The sequence below is a fragment of the Molossus molossus genome, unplaced genomic scaffold (genome assembly GCF_014108415.1).
Source record: "Molossus molossus isolate mMolMol1 unplaced genomic scaffold, mMolMol1.p scaffold_m16_p_6, whole genome shotgun sequence".
Lineage (NCBI taxonomy): Eukaryota > Metazoa > Chordata > Mammalia > Chiroptera > Molossidae > Molossus > Molossus molossus.
Window position 1 is genome coordinate 53,914,646 of NW_023425399.1, and position 22,905 is coordinate 53,937,550.

Sequence of the window (22,905 nt, forward strand, 5' to 3'; positions counted from 1 at the left end):
CAAGAACAGGCATATAGAGCAGTAGAACAGAACAAAAAACCCAGATATGGATCCAAGGCAATATGCTCAATTAATATTTGACAAAGGTTGCAAGAGCATTCAGTGGAGTAAGGACAGCCTCTTTAATAAATGGTGCTGGGAAATTTGGACAGCTACATGCAGAAAAATGAAACTAGACCATCAACTTATACCCTACACAAGAATAAACTCAAAATGGATAAAAGATTTAAATGTGACTCATGAATTCATAAAAATCCTAGAAGAAACTGCAGGCAACAAAATTTCAGACATTATATGCAGCAGAATTTTCACTGATACATCACCTAAGGCAACAGAAACAAAGGAGAAAATGAACACATGGGACTACATCAAACGCAAAAGCTTCTGCACAGCGAAAGATACAATCATCAAAACAGAAAGGCTACCCATTTTATGGGAGAGCATAATTGCCCATGATATATCAGATAAGGGGTTAATTTCCAATATATATAGAGTGCTCATACAACTCCACAAAAGGAAGACAAAGAACCCAATTAAAAAATGGGTAGAGGAACTAAATAGACACCTGTCCAAACAGGACATACATTGGCTAAGAGACATATTAAGAAATGCTCATCATCACTAATCATCAGAGAGATACAAATTAAAACAACAATGAGGTATCACCTCACACCTGTCAGAATGGCCGCCATCAACAAATCACCAAACAACAAGTGTTGGCGAGGGTGTGGAGAAAAGGGGACTCTAGTACACTGCTGGTGGGAATGCAGACTGGTGCAGCCACTATGGAAAACAATATGGTGTTATCTCAAAAAATTATAAATTGAACTTCCATTTGACCCAGTAATCTCACTTCTAGGAATATACCCTAAAAAGCCTGAAACACCAATCAGAAAGAATATATGTACCCCCATGTTCGTAGCAGCACTATTCAAAATAGCTAAGATCTGGAAACAGCCCAAGTGTCCATCAGTAGAGGAATGGATAAAAAAGCAGTGGTACATATACACAATGGAGTACTACGCAGCTGTAAGAAATAAAGATCTCTTATCCTTTGAGACGACATGGAGGGACCTGGAAAGTATCATCCTAAGTGAAACAAGCCAAAAAGAGAAAGACAAGTATCATATGATCTCACTTATTTGTGGCATATAATGAACACAACAGTCTGAGGAATGGGGTAGTCCCAGAGACGTGGAAGTGGGGTACAGACTGACAATCCCCAGAAGAGGGGATGGTGGGGGAGAGATAAACCACAGAACTTATATGCATGTATGCATGAACAGTGGACATGGACAACAAACTGGGGACAGGGCCGGGGGGGGGGGGGGAGAGGGGAATCGGTGGGGGGAAAAGGAGAAACATCTGTAACAAAAATTAATTAATAAACTCACACTTCTAATTAAAAAATAAAAAATAAAAATCTTGATACATATACACAATGGAATACCATGCAGCTATTAAAAAGAAGCATTTATTACCCTTTGAGACGGCATAGAGGGGCCTTGAGAGTATTATGCTAAGCGAAATAAGCCAGACAGAGAAAAACAAGTATAATGATATCACTTATAAGTGGAAGCTAATGAGCAAAATAAACTGATTAATAAAACAGACACAGAAGTATGGAAACATGGAACAGACTCACAGACCTTAGGTAAATGGGGGGTGGGGGGGGATTAACTCAGGAACTTACATGTATATATATGCATTACCAAAGGACACAGACCATAGGGTAGTGAAGGCCTGAGTCGGGAGAGTATCAGGATGAAGGGGGCAATAGGGGTGGGAAAGAGGGACATCTGTATTCCTCTCAATAACAAAAATTTTATTTTCAAAAAAAAGAGGGTAAGACGCCCTGGCCGGTTTGACTCAGTGGTTAGATTGTCGGCCCGTGGACCAAAGAATAGCAGGTTCGATTCCTGGACAAGGGCATACACTTCAGTTGCAGGTTTGATCCTCAGCCCCACTCAAGGTCTTGTGGGAGGTAACCCATCAATGTGTGTCTCTCTCTCTCCTTCCCTCCCTTCTAGTCTATCTAAAAAATCAATGAAAAAACATTCCCGAGTAAGGATTTTTTAAAAAAAGAAGGTAAGAAACTCTAATAAAAGAGCAAGCGAGAGAGAGAGAGAACTCATAGACAAGGACAACAGTGTGGTGATTGTGGGGAGTGGGGGTGGAAGTGAAAGAAGGTACAGGGGGATAAATGATGACAGAAAATAAAGAGAAAAAAAAATGTGGGACAGCAGAGCTTCCACACAATTGTTGAAAGCACAGGATGAGAGCCTGAGATGGTGTAAGACCAGAGCCCAACACATAGCACTACTTGCAGATACCCAACAAGCCATCCTTCCCTGTGCTATGCCAATATCCCTATATGTTTCCAAGCTTATGCTTCTAAAAGCCATCTCACACTAAACTAGGAGAGTGCTGGAGCCCAGCTAGACTGCACATGCAGCCTGTTTCATCCAGCCACCAGCAACTCGGCCTGGGCTGTGAGTATCAGCATATCAATACCATCACTGTGGATGGACATGTCAGCATGAAAAACCATTCTCAGAAAGAAAGGGAGACACATACACAAAAGAATGAAAGAGAAACAGGTCTTCTGGAAGTGGAATCTGTAGTAGATTCTCGGGGAATGATGTCAAAGGGCACACCACTCATTTGGGATTGAGAGCTAAGGACAGGTTGGAGGAATTCCACAGGGAAAAGCCTGCAGAGAGGCAGCTTGCTGCAGTCTGCTACATCTTCAGGATGCCATACGCATACCTTTGACAACAGCACCTACAGAGACATTGTCTTGACTTCCCTGCCTACTCTGAGATCAATCTGTGTCCTTATCTATCCCCTGTCCTTCCTTTGCTAGACCTTATAAAGGGAAACAACAGGATATTACAACTTGGCTGCTGAGGTGATTTAAATCCCCAAACCTGCAGAAAGGCTAGGGAGAGGCAAAGGTCTCACAGAACCCTGGTGCTCAGGGTGCAGGGCATGCTGGGCTTAGGCCACCACACCCTTTAATCACTGCATTCTGTGGTCTAGTAAAAAGCCACAGTAGGCCATGGCCAGTTTGGCTCAGTGGTTAGAGTATCGACCTGTAGACCAGAGTCGTGGATTTTATTCTGGTCAAGGGCACATACCTTGGTTACAGTTCGATCCCCGGCCCTGGTCGGGGTCCTGTGTGAGGCAACCAATTGATGTATCTCTCTCACATCAATGTTTCCTTCTCTCTCTCTCTCGCTCGCCCTCCCTACCTCCCTCCCTCCCACTCTGTCTGAAAATAAATGGAAAAATATCCTTGGGTGAGGATTAAAAAAAAAAAGGCACAGTAAATGGGGAAAACACAAGATTCAGAGTGGCATATGATAATAAAAATGATAAAGATAGCAGTGCCCACATGCAGGCCCCTTTGCAAGCACATTACGTGAATGCTCTCGAATCTTCATGAGTAGCTCACCAAAAAACAGACTCTTGGAGGTGAAGAAATTGCCCCAGAAAGTAAGTGCTAGGGAGGGACTTAAGCTCAACCCCTGTGACCAGGGCCCAGGCTACTGAGACAAGGACACACGAAACCACAAAGTGCATGGACACCTCAGTTTTGCCTGCCCAACATCTATTTTGTAGTGATAGTATCCCAACTCCTCTGGGAACTTTTCTCCCAATTCCTGCTCCAGTTCTAGGATGGGACATGTAATCAACCTGTCCAGTCAGTGTGTGGCACTCACCCTGGCCACAGGGATGAGTTTCTGGTCCAGCCAGGCCAAGAACGTCCCATTCTATAACTGTAATAACCCCTGGAAAAGCTTTGTTCCTTCTATCCCAAGGAGCAGACAGCCTGATTGAACAGTAAGGAAACAATTTCTGTCCCAACAGCAAGTCCATCAGGACTCAGACACTGCTTTCAGGCCATTTTCCTCTTTCCTCTAGCCTCTTTTTGCTTGTTACCAACTCAAGTTGGTAACAAGAAGGCTGCTTACCCCCTTAAATTCAGGCCTCACACCCCTCTTCACTTCAGTGTGTAGCAGAAGAAACATTATCTTTTCCTGTGGTTCATTTCCTAGAGGCAAGGATACCTCTCCCCAATCCCCAGGAGACTTCACATCTCATTGGCCAGAACTGGGTAACCAGTCACTGGCAGGGGAAGGGCAACCCCACTGGCTGGGTCTAATCTCAGAGTAACTAAGCACTAGTATATAGCCCACTATACCCTGGACTTGAAGGAGAAGAAATGGGGAGCCAGTGTTGTGGAAACTAGGCCATAAAGAGTGGCCTGCACAAAACACATCTGGAGGGAGGCACCAGAACCCTCCCAACCCGATGTTCTCACTAACTGAGCCAATGCATCTCCTATCATGTTAAAGCCAGTCTAAGTTGGAATTCTCTCACTTGTGACCAGTGTCCTGCCTAATACACTAAAAGCAGGAGTGATCTTGTATGGCTCTGGAATAAAAAAGAGGCTGGAGAGGTGACAAAAACAAAACCTTGCTCTGCCCTCCGGGTTACACAAATCACTTCAGATTTCATCCCTGAGATGAGGGTGACTCACCAGCAAATTGAGGGGGCTAGGGAGGCTGATGCACAAGACAGGGAAGGGAACAGGATCTGGCAGTGGTCCTGGTGTGAGTTAGGGGAGGTTGGATACAAGCAGTGCTCCCAAGGTAGGAGAGAAAAAGCCTGATGGTAAGGCCCTCCTCAGCCAAATATCCAAGTCCACTGCTTACAAGTTCTGCTTTCCCTGACTAGTAAATCAGAAAATCATACAGCCATTGATACCAAGAGGTTCAAAAAGTAGGTTGAGGAAAAACAGATGGGAGTCACACTGGACCATGGGGAAGCATGTTTCCATTTCAATAACTCACTCACAAACCCTAAGAACTATTTCCTTACAACCAGGAAAGAACCCTGCCACTTACTACATCTGGAACCCAAAACATAAATTCATATTGAATGCAACAATAAAGATGACAAGAGTATCAGCTTCCTCTGTGCTAGAGACTTACAGTCCATCATCCTAAGGTGGCACCACACCCCTCTGCTCCTCTTCCATAGGCCCCAACACTGGGCAACACACAGGGGTTTCTAAGTTGTGAGGAATTAGTGAAACAAAGAGAAGCTGAGTAACTTGCCTGTGGTCACTCTGAACTCACAGACCTCTCACTTTTCTCCTTGCTCTCTCTTTCTCCATGGTCTGTGATTCTGAGAGTTTTGGATGTTACAACACTGATAGCCAGTCATCACTGGAAACATTACTGACCTAAATCCTAAGATCAAATCTTACCAGAGGGATTTCCCAGGCTGAGGATAGAGAGAGCCAAAAAGCCTGAAGAGAGGCTGGTGAATCTAAGGATGTATGGCATTTACACCATTCTGAGGTCTAAATAGGATCTGGTTTTCCTTTCATTCTCTGTTCCCCAGCATTCCCTCAATCAATTAATGGGCCCCAGCTGGGAACAAACATGGGCAGCAGAAACAGGGGCCAGGTTCTGACAAGCTCTGGCAGGAAAGCCCTGGCCAGGAGGGGAATGCAACCATTTATTTGGAATGGCTGTGCCCTGCCTCTGAGGGAGTTCAAGTGGTCAGATGTGCCCAAGTCAATTAGTGAAATCTGACGCGGATGTCACTGGGTTTGGGAGGAGGGCCATATAAGTTTAAAAGTCCTACCCTGCAATCTCCCCAGTGCACAATAGGCACTAGTTGCCAATTTGGTTACTGGAGGGCAGGGGTGAGAAGTCAGGAGCTCAGAACCTCAGGAGCTCCATGACCAGAGAGAGGCCTTAGGAGGGCACACTGGCTCACTTACAAAGCTATTCAAGAGGTTGGAGGGTCCTTGTCCAGAGATGAAATACCAATGGCCCTACGGTCTTCTTGGGAGCTACAGGAGCAGCAGGTAATGGGGATAGAGCCTTGTCTTTGGAGATGGATAAATGACTTCAAACTCTGGCTCTGGTGTCCAGTTGCTTAATCCCCCTGAGCATAGGTATTCTGCTGTTGGATGGGAATCACAGGAAAGGAAGAAATGAGCAGAGTTAGCCATCAGTATGCAAATAATCTGACTCTACCATTAACTTGCGAAGCCTTTTAATGCTAATGATCACTCAGCTCACGTGGCCCTCACACCAAAACTAGAAGGTGAGCTGGAGATTGTGATTCTTCACCAGAAAGTCAAAGGTCAGAGGAGTTCAGGTAGCTGCCCAAGATTATAAAAAACTTAGGGTATTTTTTTACTTCAGCACTTTCCATCCAAAATCTATGTTAGTTTCCTGGGTCTGCCATAACAAATTACCACAAACTTGGTAGCCTAAAGCAATAGAAATTTATTTTTTTGTACTTTTGGTAGCTAAAAGTACTACATCAATGTGTCAACAGGATTGGTTCCTTCTAGAGTCTCTGAGAGAAAAATCTCTTCCATACCTTTCTCCTAGTTTCTGGTGGCACTGGCATTCCTTGGCTTAGGGCTGCATAACTTGTCTCAACCTCCAGCTTCATATGACCTATTCTCTGTGAATCTTTGAGTCATGGGACACTCATAGTTGAATAAAAAGCCCACCATAATCAAGATTATCTCATCTTGAGATTCTTACATTAATTACATCTGCAAAGACTCTTATTCCAAAAGGTCATATTCTGACGTTCTTTTTGTGGGCCACAATTCAACTCCCTATAGTCTACCCTCTGGTTCCCGAAACATAACGTCCATTCCATATGCATAATATTTTTACCCCATACCAACATCCCTAAATGCTCCCCATTACAGCATTAACTCTAAATCCAAACTCTCATTAAAAATCTCATCATCTAAGTCACCTAATTAGGCATGGATGATACTGGTGTGATCCATCCTAGTGCAAAATGATCCATCTATGGATCTGTGAAACTAGAAAACAAATTATTTGCTTTTAAAATACAGGCATAAGAAGAAAATGGGAGGTCACTGGTTCCAAGCAAGTTTGAAATCCAAGGAAATCAAATCCCATTAGTTTTCCAGGCCTGAAAACGGCCTTCTGTGGCTTGATCCTCTGCCCTCTGCACCCACAGAGGCTCCACTGGCCCGACTCTGGGCCTGCCTCTCTGGCCTCTACCTTTGCATATACAGCTCTGCCTTTGGAGTCATTCTTCCTTTTCTTGAAGGATAACATGTATTTATAGCTGAGTAGTTCTATCAGTCCAGTCCCTGTATACAGAATACCAGAAGTTGAAATGCTTTTTTTCCCTCCATTTCTTCAGGTCTCTGTTGCTTTCAGTCCAGGCTGGCAGTGTTTTTGCTGATGTAACATTCTCAAAAAGACCTTGTGGATCTTTCATGTATGTCAAGGGGATCTATGCCATTAAACAAAAGGGTTCTCCACAGATCCTTTCAGGATAAGCCTACTTTTCTTCCTGGCTTCTGCTGAGATGTTTGATTAAATCCTTAAGTCACACACCTCATCTCTTCAGCAAAGGTTGTCCAGCTTTTCCCTTGGCCTTTCACTAGAGCATGCTTTCTCAAAGAGAATTTCCTACCTGTAGCATCCTTTGGAATCTGGAGAGGTTAAGACCCTCCCAAATCATCAAGTACTGATTCCTTTTTGCTAAGAGTTCCTCCTTTAATCCATTCCCTTCCTGTCACATTTATTACAAGTAGCAAAGAACTAAACTGCACCTTTCACATTTTGCTTGAAAAACTCCTCAGCTAAGTATCCAATTTCATTGCTCACAGTTCTGCTTTCTTTGACTAGTAAATCAGAAAATCACAGACATTGATACCAGGAGGGATAAAAAATAGGCTGGGGGAAAACAGGTACACAAAAGCAGTAAGAGCATTAAATTTGTTTGCAAAGTACTTTCCACATACTCAATAGGCAAGGACAAGAAGAGTAGCCAAAGACCTCAGAACACATCCTCACTCGGACATACCTGTCTAGTTAACATGGCCAACTACCTCTGTCTCAGCCTTCCCCCATACCCTTGGTCCTAACATTGCAGCCCCTGATCCTATCATCACACACCTTTTCTTCCCTCTAGAGCAGTGGTTCTCAACCTGTGGGTCACGACCCCTTTGGGGATTGAACAACCCTTTTACAGGGGTAGCCTAAGACCATTGGAAAACACATATTTCCAATGGTCTTAGGAACCGAGACACCACTCCTCTATCAGTCTCCAGGTGGGTCTGCCCACATGTAGATATGCCCACATACAATATGAGGAACTGTCTGTATTAAAGGGTCACGGCATTAGGAAGGTTGAGAACCACTGCTCTGGAGCCTCAGGTACTCCCAATTCAAAGTCTGTTTCCCACAGAGCCATCTTCTGACACCTCTTTCCTCTCCCAGCTATTCTCCCAGACTGCAGACATATATTCTCCCAGGGCAGAGGGATATTAGATTAGGGTGGTCCCAAGGAGCCTGCCTAAGGGAGCACAAAGAATGAAAAGAAATTTAGAATTTGATTTATTCTCTGTTCCAGCTAAGAATTAACACACAGTCACTATTATAATCTTAATTTTGTTAAATAAATATAAGTTTAGTTTATTTTCAAATTTTTGCACTTTATTTTTTTAAGATTAACACATTTAGTCCCTGGACAAAATGGATTTGATTTAATCCAGGACTAATGGTCTTCAGAGGAGGATCCACAAAAGTCAGTGAAGGAGGGAATGATGATCCACAATCAGGGAAGGCCCCAGAACTCAAAAGGGAAGGGACTCACCCTCCAACTCCTGCTGCCATACCAAGGAGCCCTGGAACCTGGCCAGCCTTAAGTCTATAAAAGAAGCTTTTCTTTGGTTGGTCCTCTCAGGTCAAGAAACTCTTCCCTGTTACCCCCACTTCTGCAAGAGGAAACAACAGTCACATCACCATAAATTGAGTGGAGGGGGCAGATTTAAACCTGAGATTTCCTTTACTGGGGAAGCCCTGGCCATTCCTCTCACCCCTGAAATGCCCCTTTCCTACATCCTCTTCGGCTGCCCTAGATCAGGAATGGCCAACACAAGTCACAGGTGCTCCCTTGCCCTCCCCTTGCTCAGAGCAGATACTGAAATGATGGTCCTCCTTGCCCCAATGTAATGGTGAATTTTATGTGTCAACTTGGCTGTACCAATGTACCCAGATATTTGGTCAAGCATTATCCAGGATGTTTCTGTGATGATGTTTTAGAATGAGATTAACATTTAAATGGATAGACTAAGTAAAGCAAATGACCATCCACAGTGAGGATGCACCCAATGCAATCAGCTGAAGGCCTGAATAGAAATCTGACCTCCCTAGAAGAAGAGGATTCTGCCAGCCTTTATATTCAAATGCAGCTCTTCCCTGGATCTCTGTTTTGCTGGTACACCCTCTGGATTTTATTCTCTCTCTCTCTCTTTCTCTCTCTCTCTCTCTCTCTCTCTCTCTCTCTCTCACACACACACACATACACACACACACACACACACACACACTTTTGGTTCTGTTTCTCTGGTGAACCCTAATACAGCGAGTGAGCCATATCGATACAGCCCTCCAGGAAGAATTCTCAATTAGCATGAAAACCGAATTCATTTACCTAGAGCTGTGAGTACATCAGCAGCTGGCATTGTCCCTGTTGTACACACAGGGCCAAGTGCATGCCACCACTTCCCTGTACTCTGGGTTCCTATAGAACTAAAGAACTTCCCTGGACCCTGAATTCCTGGGAGGCTCTTTTGAGTTCTAACTAGCCTTGTTCCCTACCTTTATTCCCCCTGAAGGGGAAGGGTAGTAAAGGAAGCTATAAGTTTTTCCTCTCTAGAATACTAAAGTCATAAGAAAATCCCAATGAAGAAAAGCTGTATCAAGGCCACTGGACATCTTTTAAATCAGAGCTAGCCAGAATTTACCAGGTGGAGGAGATGGGGAAACACCCAGCTGTCCATCCTTCTCACAGGAGTCCTGAGGAATGACATGGCATCTGCCAGTGGTCACTAGGAGTATGAAACTCATCTAGATGTATTCCAGACTATATGACTGAGCAACACAAGATTCTAATTGTGTTTAATCTGAAATTTTTGTAATTTAAGCAAAAGGCAGCCAGAAATCAGTCCGCATGTACTAGCCACTCTGACACAAGGTGCTTGCAGAAAGGGGGTTTACACCTAGCACCTCACTTGTTGACCACATGGCCCAATACACCTTCTAGAGCCTGTTTCATTATCTATAGAGGATATAAAGGATGAGCTATAAGGATGAACCTTGGGAGACTCATCACGGCACACCATGGACCTCCAAAAACAGATGTTATAAGAATCAGGGGAGTGGTACTTCTAGAATCCAAGCAAGGCATGAAAGGAGATGGTAGAGCAGAGCCAGCTGGCCAGTCCCAGAAAGCAGAACCAGCACGCTTAGTAGCTGAAAACAAAGTGATCATCCCTCTCCCTTGCCACTAGAGAAAGAGGGCAAAAGCAAGGACAAGGTAAGACTGACCTTGAGAGCAGGAATTTCCACACTGTCGCCGAGGCTGATGGAACCTGAGAGGATGGTCCCTGTCATCACAGTGCCCTGGCCTCTGATGGAGAAACAGTGGTCCACTGACATGAGGAATGGTCCTGAGGGATCTCTCATTGGGATGGAAATCTGGGACATCAGGAGCTAAAAAAGAGATGTTGATGCCACATTCTGTCAGGATAGGACTGGATGGGGCAGGACAAAGGAGGGCATAGGGTATGACAGTGCCCAAGCAAGCAATCCCAGATAATCAGAACTGGACAATTCCCTCACTGCACTCCAAATGTCTGGCATGTTCTTAGTTCCTTCCCTCAATGCAAAGGCAAGGGACAGTTGGAGAAGCCTCATTCATCCTCTCCCTTGGAATGACTGCAACAGCCTCCGAACAGACCAGGCTTCTGGGCCCTCACCCACACTGCAGCAGGGGCAGCTTGCTACAAGATACCCTTGGTCACATTGCTCCCTGGCCTTACATGCTTTTCCATCCTCCTGATGCCTGCAGAATTTAAGATTTGTCATCATCTAGCATCTAGGTATTGGTGAGGCCTAGTCTCGCACCACTTTTAATTTCTCACCAGACACCAGCTGCTGGCAGGCCCAGAAGTTCACCACTCTGTTTAGCCTCACCCTTACTATTCTTCCAGGAGGGCAAATGGGCAACATCACTGCTGAAAAGGCTTTGCTGTACTTTTTATACAGCTGCATTCCCCACTCTCCATCACCACAGTTAACATGCTACTGTGAGCATCTGTTTATATGTCTCCCCTCACAAGGCTGTGAGTACTTACAAATTTCTCCAGTATCTGGCCTCTAACCTGAGAGGACAGGGAATGAAAAATTCATTAAGAGTAAGGCTGTTCCCAAAGGCAACATCCTATATTTGGTAGGGCAGGAGAAGTAAAGACCACTTTTACAAGCCCCTCAGAGACAGGGAAATAATCTTTACAAAGTCTGCAAAGGACCAGTGCTACCCCTCAGTTTGTGGTTCTGCTTTTCTTTCGCTGCTACCTCCTTCCACAAGCTTCAATCTTAATCTGTCCACTTATCACATGCTATCTATAGGTTCAGATATGGTGTCAGACCTAATTATCACTAAACAAATTAAAATAAAGACCACATTATTCCTTTTATTTTGTTACTGCCTGTCAAAAGTAAATATTCCAAATTCTTAATCTTGTGATAACAATTCTTTGGAAAAAGTCTACAGATTAAAAACAAGCTTGGCCTCAGATTTATGCACAGGCTTCATTTATTTCTTATTTATTTATTTATTTATTTAATTTGTTAGAGATGTTTCTCCTTTTTCCCCCACTGATATCTCCCTCCCCCTCCCCCCCCCCCCGCCCTGTCCGCAGCTTTGTTGTCCAGGTCCAATTTTCATGCATACATGCAAATAAATTCTGTGGTTTATCTCTCCCCTCAACTCTCTCTTCTGCAGATGGTCAGTCTGTACACCACTTCCATGTCTCTGAGACTACCTGGTTCCTCAGACTGTTATGTTAATTTTATTCCACAAATAAGTGAGATCATGTGATATTTGTCTTTCTCAGCATGGCTTTTTTCACTTAGGATAACACTCTCCAGGTCTCTCCATGTCGACTCAAAGGATAAGAGATCTTTCTTACAGCTGCACAGTACTCCATTGTGTATATGTATCACAACTTTTATATCAATTCCTATACTGATGGACATTTGGACTGTTTCCAGATCTTAGCTATTGTAAATAGTGCTGCTATGACCATGGTGGCACATATATTCTTTCTGATTGGTGTTTCAGGCTTCTTAGGGTATATTCCTAGAAGTGGGATCACTGGGTCAAATAAAGTTCAATTTTTAATTTTTTGAGGTAACACCATAGCTTTCCATTGTGGTTGCACCAGTCTGCATTCCCCCAGCAGTGTACTAAGGTCTCCTTCTCTGCACACCCTAGCCAACACTTGTTTCATGATTTGTTGAAGGCGGCCATTCTGACAGGTGTGAGGTGATACCTCATTGTTTTAATTTGCATCTCTCTGATGATTCGTGATGTTGAGCATTTCTTCATATATCTCTTAGCCATTTGTATGTCCTCTTTGGAGAGGCGTCTATTTGGTTCCTCTCCCCATTTCTTAATTGGGTTCTTTGTCTTCCTTTTGTTGAGTTGAATGAGCACTCTATATAAATTGGAAATTAACCCCTTGTCTGATGTATTATTGGCAATTATGCTCTCCCATAGGGTGGGTTGCCTTTCCACTTTGGTGGTGGTTTCTTTTGCTGTGCAGAAGCTTTTTAGTTTGATGTAGTCCCATGTGTTCATTTTCCCCATTGTTTCTGTGGCCTTAGGTGATCTATCAGTGAAAATACTGCTACGTGTGATGTCTGAAATTTTGTTGCCTACGTTTTCTTCTAGGATATTTATGGATTCCTGAGTCACATTTAAGTCTTTTATCCATTTTGACTTTATTCTTGTGTATAGTGTAAGTTGATGGACTAGTTTCATTTTTTCGCATGTAGTTGTCCAATTTTCCCAACATCATTCCTTAAAAAGGCTGTCTTCATTTTACTGCATGCTCTTGCCACCTTTGTCAAACATTAATTGAGCATATTGTCTAGGCTCCTTTTTCGGGTTCTCTATTCAGTTCCATTGATCTATCCGCCTGTTCTTGTGCACTGCCAGGTTGTTTTGATTACAGTGGCTTTGTAGTATAACCAGAAATCTGGAAATGTGATCCCTCCAACTTTGTTCTTCTTTTTAAAGATTGCTATGGCTGCTCGAGGTCTTTTTTGGTTCCATATAAACTTTTGAAGTATTTGTTCTAGTTCTGTGAAGTATGGCATTGGTATTTTGATGGGGATTGCATTGAATCTATAGATTGCTTTGGGTACTGTGGACATTTAAATGATGTTAATTCTTTCAATCCGTGAACAAGGCATGTGCTTCCACTTTTTTATATAATCCTCAATTTCTTTTTTCAATGACCTGTAATCTTCTGTGAATAGGTCCTTTATTGTTTTTGGTTAAGTTTATTCCTAGGTATCTTAAATTTTTTGCTGCAATGGTAAATGGGATTGTTTTTTAAGTTTCTCTGTGAGTTTATCATTGGTGTATAAGAATGCCGTCAATTTCTTGACATTAATTTTGTATCCTGCTACTTTGCCAAATTCATTGACTACGTCTATAATTTTTGATGCAGTCTTTTGGGTTTTCTACATATAGTATCATGTCATCTGCAAATTATGACAGTTTCACTCCCTCCTTTCCCATTTAGATGCCTTTTATTTTTTCTTCCTCTCTGATTGCTGTGGCTAGGACTTCCAGTACTATGTAAAATAAGAGTGGCAAAAGTGGACACCCTTGTCTTATTCCTGTTCATAAGGAAAATGCTTTTAGTTTTTGCCCATTGAGTATGATATTGGATGTAGGTTTTTTGTATATAGCCTTTATTATGTTGAGATATGATACATCTATTACCACACTGCTGAGTGTTTTTATCTGAAATGGGCGCAAAATTTTCTCTAATGCTTTTTCACTATCTATTGATATGATCATATGATTTTTATCTCTTATTTTGTTTATGTGGTGTATCACATTTATTGATTTGCGAATATTGTACCAGCCTTGGATCCCTGGGATGAATCCTACTTGGTCATGGTGAATAATTTTTTTGATGTATTGCTGGATTAGATTTGCTAGTATTTTGTTCAGGCTTTTGGCATCTATGTTCATCAGAAATATTGGCCTGTAGTTTTCTTTCTTTGCAGTGTCTTTTGCTGGTTTTGGAATTAGAATTATACTGGCCTCATAAAACAAGTCTGGAAATCTTTCTTCCTCTTGAATTTTTTGAAACAGTTTGAGGAAAACGGGTTTACTTCTTCTTTGAATGTTAGGTAAAATTTCCCCCATGAAGCTGTCCAGGCCTGGGCTTTTGTTTGCTGGGAGGGTCGTGATTACATCTTCAATTTCTTTTGTTGTTATTGGTATGTTCAAGTTTTATATCTCTTCCCAGTTCAAATTTGGGAGATTATGTGTTTCTAGAAATGTGTCCATTTCGCTTATATTGTCAAATTTCTTGCCGTTTAATTGTTCATAATATATGTTCACGATCCTTTGTTTTTCTGTTGTATCAGTTATTATTTCTCTTCTTTCATTTCTGACTTTACATATTTGGGTTCTCTCTCTTTGTTTCTTGGTGAGTCTAGCTAAGGGTCCATCAATCTTGTTTATCTTTACAAAGAACCAGCTCTTTGGTTCATTGATACTCTGAATTGTTTTTTGGTCTCTGAGTCATTTATTTATGCTCTGATCTTTACTATTTCTTTCCTTCTACTTACTCTGGGGTGATTTGCTTGCTTTCTAGTTCTTTAAGTTGTGAGGTTAGATAGTCTGTTAGAAATTTTTCTTGTTTCTTGATGTAGGCCTGTAGAGCTACGAACTTCCCTCTCGGAAATGCTTTCACTGCAACCCATAGAATGTGTGTTGTTTTGTGTTCATTTTCATTGGTTTTCAAAACGTTTTTAATTTCTTCCTTGAACTCCATGGTAACCTATTCATTGTTCAATAACATGCTATTTAGCCTCCATGTGTTCAAATGTCTTTGCATGTTCTTGCTGCAATTGATTTCTAGTTTCATGTCATTGTGATCTGAGAAGATGCTTCATATGATTTCAATTTCTTGAACTTGTATAGACTTAGTTGGTGCCCTAACATGTGGTCTATCTTTGAGAATGTCCCATGTGCATTTGAGAAGAATGTAAATTCTGCATTTTTGGTGTGTAATTCTCTGTAGATATCTATGAAATCCCCCTGATCTAGCACTTCATACAGAGTCTGTGTTATTTGTTAATTTTTTGTCTAGATGATCTATCCAGTGATGTCAGTGGGGTATTGAAGTCTCCTACTATAATTGTATTGCTGTTGATTTCTCCTTTGAAGTCCTCCAGAAGATTTTAATATATGTTGGTGCTCGTATATTGGGTGCATATATGTTTATCAAGGTTATATCTTTCTGTTGGATAGATCCTTTCCATATTACGTAGTGGTCTTCTTTGTCTCTAGTTATGGTCTTCATTTTGAAATCTACTTTATCAGATATGAGTATTGCTACCCCAGCTTTTTTTTGCTTTCCATTTGCTTGAAAGATTTTTTTCCATCCCTCCCTTCACTTTCAACCTATGTGAGACTTTGGTTGTGAGGTGGGTCTCTTGTAAACCACATATATGTGATTCATGCTTTCTTATCCAATTAACTATGCTGTGTCTTTTCATTGAAGTATTCAAACCATTCACATTTAAGGTGATCATTGATATGTACTTATTTATTGCCATTTTTTGTTTAGTGTGGTTCTATTTTTCTTACTATTTCTTCTACTAATTACAGCAGTCCTTTTAGCATATCTTGCAGTGCTGGTTTGGTATTAACATATTCCCTTAGACATTTTTTGTCTGGGAAGCTCTTTATTTGACTTTCTATTTTCAATGATAGCCTTGCTGGATAGAGTAGTCCTGGATTCAGATCCTTGTTTTTCATGACCTTGATTACTTCATGCCACTCCCTTCTGGACTGTAGTGTTTCTGTTGAGAAGTCAGGTGAGAGCCTTATAAGGTTTCCTTTGTAGGTAACCTGTTGTTTATCTCTTGCTGCCTTTCAGATTTTCTCTTTGTCTTTAAATTGGCACTTTAATTACTATGTTTCTTGGTGTGGACCTGTTTGACTTCTTACTTTGGGCTCTCTGTGCTTCTTGAACTTGAATGCCTTCTTCCTTCACCAAATTAAGTTTTCTGTTACTATTTCTTCAAATACATTCTCTAACTCTTGCCCATTTTCTTCCTCTTCGGGGACTTCTATGATGCAAATGTTATTACGTTTTCAGTTGTCCCACAGTTCTCTTAAGCTGTCTTCCTAATTTTTTTTTTTAATCCTCATCCATTTTTCCTTTTTTTTTTTTTTTTTTTTTTGCTCAGATAGAGTGGGAGGGAAACAGAGGAAGAGACAGAGAGAGAAACATCAACATGAAAAGAACACATCGAGTGGTTGCCACCCACACAACCCAACCAGGGCCGGGGACAAACTGCAACCAAGGTACATGCCCTTAGTGGGAACTGAACCCAGGTCTCTCCAGACCACAGGCCAATGCTCTAACCGCTGAGCAAAACCAGCCAGGGCTCTTCCTGGTTTTTAACTGTATTCTCCTTTTGTTTTTCTGATTGGTTGATTTTTTTCTAACTTGTCTTCTAATTCACTGATCCAGTCCTCAGCTTCCTCTACTGCGCTGGTTAGTCCATCCAATGTGTTCTTTTTTTCTGCTACGTCATTCTTCATTTTCACTTGGTTGGTTTTCAATGTTTCTATACCTTTACTCATGGTGCTGATGTCCTTACTCATGCTGTTGAGCTTCCTCAAGATCATGGCTTTAAACTCTACCTCTGATAATTTGCTTAGCTGCATTTCTTTGTTCTTATCTTTGATAGAGTTCTCTTGTTCTTTCATTTGGGATTTGTTTCTTTTGGCTATCTTAGTGGGTTTTGGAGCCTTCCAAATTTTCCCTGTGGGTGTTGGTGTTCTACTGATTGTGGTTCCCTGTACTGGGTTTAGATGAGCCTGGGTGGGCCCACGTTACACACCACTGTCAAGTCTTCCTTTCCTGGGTAGATATGCAAGCCAAGGAAAGGTTCGGTTATCCTGTAGCTTTTTGCAGGAGGCTAATAGTCTCAGTTACTCAGTGCCTTGGGATGTAGCCCTGGTGTTCTGCGTAAGTGGATTTCCAGAGGGAGGGATAGACGCTGGTTGTTAATGAGCCTCAATTTTCATTTCTTTGCCTCACCTGGAAAAGCTGAATCTCCAGGGGTGGGGGCTGCTGCTTTTCCCCACAGCTCTGGGAAGGAGCACACTGACCACTGTTCTTTGTGTCCGCAACTCAGCAAAAACTGAGTGCCCTCCAAATCCTGGGTGTCCCCGCACAGTTCCAGCCCAGTCTGCCCTCCCTCTGCCATAGCCCCCTGGCGAGTTGCTGTGGCTATTTTACTGCTCTGTCCTGCCTCTCTGAGCTTTGGAGCGTGCTTGGTCTTTATTCCCCAAGGGCGCTGATCACCGCTAAGACTGCTGCTGTCCATGGGCTCACAGCCTGCCACCCTCTCTCACCTCCACAAATCCTACCAGTGTCTCGGGTTATATGGTCCTGTCCTGCTGCTTTTCTGTTGCTGTTTCCCGAGGATTTGTCTTTATTTTAGTTGTAGTTACCATTTGGTCTTGGGAGATCATCTGTGTAGCTCCCATTCACTCCGCCTCTATTTTCACATTCTCTACTCCTATCTTGTGCGCAGCTGGGTCACACAAGCCTCTCGGGTGCTCCCGCACCCTGCAGGTCCAACTTGTAACTGGATTGCACAGTCCTTGCTGGGTTGCACAGGCCTCTCTGGTGCTTCAGCACCCCACATTTCCCGAGGGTAACAGGATGTCACAGTCCCTGCTGGGTCACACAGGCCTCTCTGGTGCTTCAGCACCCCACAGGACCTGCAGGTAACTAGATCGCACAGTCCCTGCTGGGTCGCACAGGCCTCTCTGGTGTTTCAGCACCCCGCAGGTCCCACGGGTAACTAGATCGCACTGTCCCTGCTGGGTCACACAGTCCTCTCTGGTGCTTCAGCAACCCACAGGCCCATGGGTAACTGGATGCACAGTCCCTGCTGGGTCGTACTGGTCTCTCTGTTGACCCTGCACGCTGCAGTGCAGAGGCTTCTTAAAGGAATACACAAACATCTTTTATAGCAGTATTTTTGTGGATTTTGCTTTAACAAACAACTGAACCAAGCTCCTAGAGGAGTTTTCTCTGGAGCTGGTGAAAAAGTAACAAAAGCCTTACCCAGCAAGATCAACACTGTGTAATCACAGAAACAGTGGGATAGTACATAGTCACATCTGATCTTAGCTCTGTGAATCCAAATCCTCCCCCACAACCAACCTGGGTTTGAATCCCAGCTCCACCACATATTCGCTGTAAAACCTTGGGAAGTTATTTAACCTGTCTGAATCTCAGAAGCTTTATAGGCAAAATGGGGATAAATATTTAAGCCTCCCAGGGTCACTGTGAACGTTAATGATCTTGTATGTAAAAAACATAGTACAGTGCCTGGTATGTGATAATCATATCTCTCCATCACAGTAAACTGATATAGCACTGTTCCAAGCATATTAAACATATTAACGTGTTTATCCATCACAAGAACATGACAAAGGAAGTAGTGCTGTTATCTTCTCTGTTTTGTAAGTATAAGAACTGAGGCAAGAGAGAGCAGAGAGTGAGAGCAGGTGGTTGGGCCAGCACTGCAACCTACCCTAGAGTCAATGTACCTCACAACTCCAACCCTCTGAGCTGTCCTAAGTGCTCAGCAGAGGGACACTACAGTCCCCAGTCTCACTGCCATTTCTATAGAAGCATCACCACCACGCCCTCCACCTCCACCCTGCCTGCTGGCTGACCTAGGCACTGCATGGATGGCTGCCTGCCCTCCCTCCGTCTGTATACTACTATCCAGCCTGGAGGAACAGCATGCGCCTCGGGCCCATGGTTTCAGAAGATAAAGCCTTCAGTACTTTGGTAGAGGCCACAGAACCTAAGCTGCACTGCGCCTGCTGCTGGGCCCATCTCCTTTCCCCTGGCTCACTAGTCCCTAGCCCAGGTGAGAAACACTGGAGGAGCTGGTACAATCTGAAGGCCTGGAACAGGTGACATGGCCCCAGAGTTCCAGACTGATAGGATCTGCATTGTCTGTGTGGAGGTGTTTGACAAGAAAAAGGAAAAAGGCTTAGAAAGGGAAAGGCCTTCAGTTCTGTTTGGGATTAGCATTCTAAGGGAGGTGAGGAAGATTACATTAAGGTATGTATGGGAAAGTTTAAAGGAACCACCACAGAATCCTGTTGCAGGGGCTGCTTCTCTCTGTCTCTTTCATGTTGAGCAAGACACAAAGGAACCTGCCTAAGAAGAACTGGGGCCAGAGATAAAGCTGGATTCAAACTGTCAGTACCTCAATGAGCTCTGAGATGCCCTGTGGAGCTTCTGTTTCAGGGGCCTCTGGGCCACCAGGTTTGGCCGCCACAGGTATAATTGGTGCACCTCGAAACCTGGAACAGAAAAATAAGTTCCATCATAGTCAGAAAGAATATCAGCATGGACACAGAAAACATTGTGAAGCACCTGGCAGACCAGCAAGCACTATGGGTATTCTCTCCTTTCCTCCTTTCAGAAGCACCTAAAAAGAGAGTACCACCATACTCCACTGGGCAGATAAGTAAATGGGAGGCCACAAAGGGAAATGCCTTATATTGAACAATACAATTTAAAGGGTGTTTCTGAGTTATTTGTATTTTATTCATTTTTTTGTTGCAAAAATTTCTCCTTTTACTCCCATTAACACCCTCCTCCGGCCCCCACATCCACCCTTCTAGTACTGTTGTCTAGTTCCATTGGTTATGCATATGGTTATCTCTTCCCTTACCCCTGAGGTTTCTCAGTCTACACACTACCACTATGTCTCTGGGTCTATTTTGATCACCAGCTTATTTTGCTCATTATATTCCACAAATAATTGACATTATGTGACATTTGTCTTTCTCTGATTGGCTTGTTTCACTTAGTATAATACTCTCCAGGTCGTTCCATGTCATCTCAAAGATGAAATCTTTCTTACAGCTGTATAATGTCCCATTGTGTATATGTACCACAGTTTTCTTACCCACTCATCTATTAATGGACACTTGGGCTGTTTCCCAACCTTAGCAATTGTAAATAGTGTTGCTATAAACATAGGGGTACATCTATTCTTTCTTACGAGTGTTTCAGGCTTCTTAGGATATATTTCAAGAAGTGGGACCACTGGGTCAAGTGGCAAATCAATCTTTAATTTTTTGAGGAAACACCATATTGTTTTCCATAGTGGCTGCACCAGTCTGCATTCCCACCATCAGTGTACTAGAGTCCCCTTTTCTCCACACCCTCACCAGCACTTGATGTTTGATGATTTGTTGATGGCAGCCATTCTGGCAGGTGTGAGATGATACCTCAAAGTCGTTTTAATTTACATCTCTGATGATTAGTGATATCTCTTGGCCAGTTGCACAATCAGTCTTCTGCCCATTTTTTAATTGTGTTCTTTGTCTTCCATTTGTTGAGTTGTGTGAGTAATCTATATATTCTGGAAATTAGTCCATTAACTGATGTATCATTGGCAATTATGCTCTCCCATATAGTGGGCTCCCTTTCATTTTGAGGCTTGTTTCTTTTTATGTGCAGAATCTTTTTAATTTAATGGTCTCATTCATTAAGTTTTTCCTTTGTTTCTCTTGCATTAAGCATTATATCAGTGAAAATTATGCTGCATGTGATGTCTGAAATTTTGTTGCTTACATTTTCTTCTAGGATTTTTATGGACTGACGAGTCACATTTAAGTCTTTTATGTGTTTTGAGGTTATTCTTCCATATGGTGTAAGTTGGTGGTCTAGCTTCACTTTTTTGCATGTAACTGTCTAATTTTTCCAACACCATTTATTAAAGGAGCTGTCTTGACTCCACTGTATGCTCTTGCCACCTTTGTCAAATATTAATTGAGTATAATGACTTGGGTTAATTTCTGTGTTCTCTGTTCTGTTCCACTGATCTATATGCCTGTTCTTGTGCCAGTACCAGGCTGTTTGGATTACTATGGCCTTGTAGTATAACCTGATATCTGGTATTGTGAAATCTACTACTTCCTTTTCAAGACCGCTGTGGCTATTTGGGGTCTTTATTGGTTCCATATAAACTTTTAAAGTATTTGTTCTAGTTCTGTGAAATAAGTTGTTGTTATTTTAATAAGGATTGCATTGAATGTATAGATTGCTTTGGGTAGTATGGACATTTTAATGATGTTAATTCTTCCAATCCATGAACAAGGTATGTGCTTTTACTTTTTTGTATCTTCCTATATTTCCTTTTTCAATGTCCTGCAGTTTTCTGAGAACAGGTCCTTTACTTCTTTGGTTACATTTATTCCTAGGTATCTTGGTTTTTTATGCAATGGTAAATGGGATTGTTTTTCAGGTTTCTCTTTCTGTGAGTTCATTATTGGTATATAAGAATGCCATCAGTTTCTTGATGTTAATTTTATATCCTGCTACTATGCCAAATTTATTAGTTGTAATAGATTTTTGATGGAGTCCTTAGGGTTGTCTATGTACAATATCATGCCATCTGCAAATAGTGACAGTTTCACTTCCTCCTCTCCAATTTGAATCTCATTTATTTTTCCTTCTTGTCTAACTGCTGTGGCAAATACTTCCAGTACTATGTTAAATAAGAGTGGTGAAAGTGGGCATCCCTGTCTTTTTCCCGTTCTTAAGGGAAATGCTTTTAGTTTTATCCATTAAGTATTATGTTGACTGTAGGTTTTTCATTTATGGCTTTTATTTTAGTTGAGTTTTTTATCCTCACCTGAGCACAGTTTTGCATTTATCTTCAGAAAGAGAGGGAGAAGGAGAGAGAGAGAGAAACAATTGATGTGAGAGAGACACACCAAGTAGTTGCCACCCTCATGACCCCAACCAGGGACAGGCACAAACTGCAACTGAGGTATGTGCCCTTAGCAGGAACCGAACCCGGGTCTCTCTGGTCCATGGGCCGATGCTCTAACCACTGAGCCAATCTGGCCAGGGTCATATATGGCTTTGATTATGTCAAGATATGACCCCTCTATTCCCACACTGCTGAGTGTTATTATCAAAAATGGGTGCTGAATTTTGTCAAATGCTTTTTCAGCATCTATTGATATGATCATATGGTTTTTATCTTTCATTTTGTGTACGTGGTGTACCACATTTATTGATTTGCAAATACAGTACCAGCTTGATGTGATTTGCTAATATTTTATTAAGTATTTTGGCATCTGTTCATCATAGATATTTGGCCTATAGTTTTCTTTCTTTGTAGTATCTTTATCTGGTTTTAGATATTAAATTATGCTGGACTCATAAAATGAGTTTGGGAGTCTTCCTTCTTCCTGGATTTTTTTTGGAATAGTTTCAAAATGAGTGCTAGATCTGCACTGAATATATGGTAAAATTCCCCAGTGAAGTCATCCATGCCTGGGCTTTTGTTTGCTGAGAGTTTCTTGATTAAATCTTCAATTTTCATAGTTGTTATTGGTCTGTTTAAGTTCTCTATTTCTTCCCGGTTCAGTTTTGAAAGACTGTGTGTTTCTAGAAATGTGTCCATTTTTCCTAGATTGTCCAATTAGTTGGTGTATAATTGTCCATAGTAGTTTTTAATGATCCTCTGTATTGCTGTGGTGTCAGTTGTTACTTCCCCTCTTTTGTATGTGATTTTGTTTATCTGGGTACTCTCTTTTTGTTTCTCGGTGAATCTGGCTAAATGTCCATCAATCTTGTTTAGTTTTTCAAAGAACCAGCTCTCTTGGTTTCCTTGATATTTTAAATTGTTTTTATAGTTTCTATGT

At 42.1% G+C, this 22,905-nt stretch overlaps 1 protein-coding gene across 13 annotated transcripts in view; it reads right to left on the reverse strand.

Annotated features, from left to right (window-relative positions):
* The window catches only part of EEFSEC (eukaryotic elongation factor, selenocysteine-tRNA specific), a 450,913-nt gene that overhangs the window by 252,464 nt on the left and 175,544 nt on the right, over nt 1-22,905 (reverse strand). For all 13 annotated transcript variants that reach the window (XM_036246063.1, XM_036246068.1, XM_036246075.1 and 10 more), the window contains 2 exons: nt 19,443-19,539; nt 10,422-10,586 (listed from right to left, as the gene is read on the reverse strand). In XM_036246063.1, coding sequence (XP_036101956.1) covers nt 10,422-10,586; nt 19,443-19,539 — 262 coding nt within the window. The remainder of the gene's footprint in view (nt 1-10,421; nt 10,587-19,442; nt 19,540-22,905) is intronic.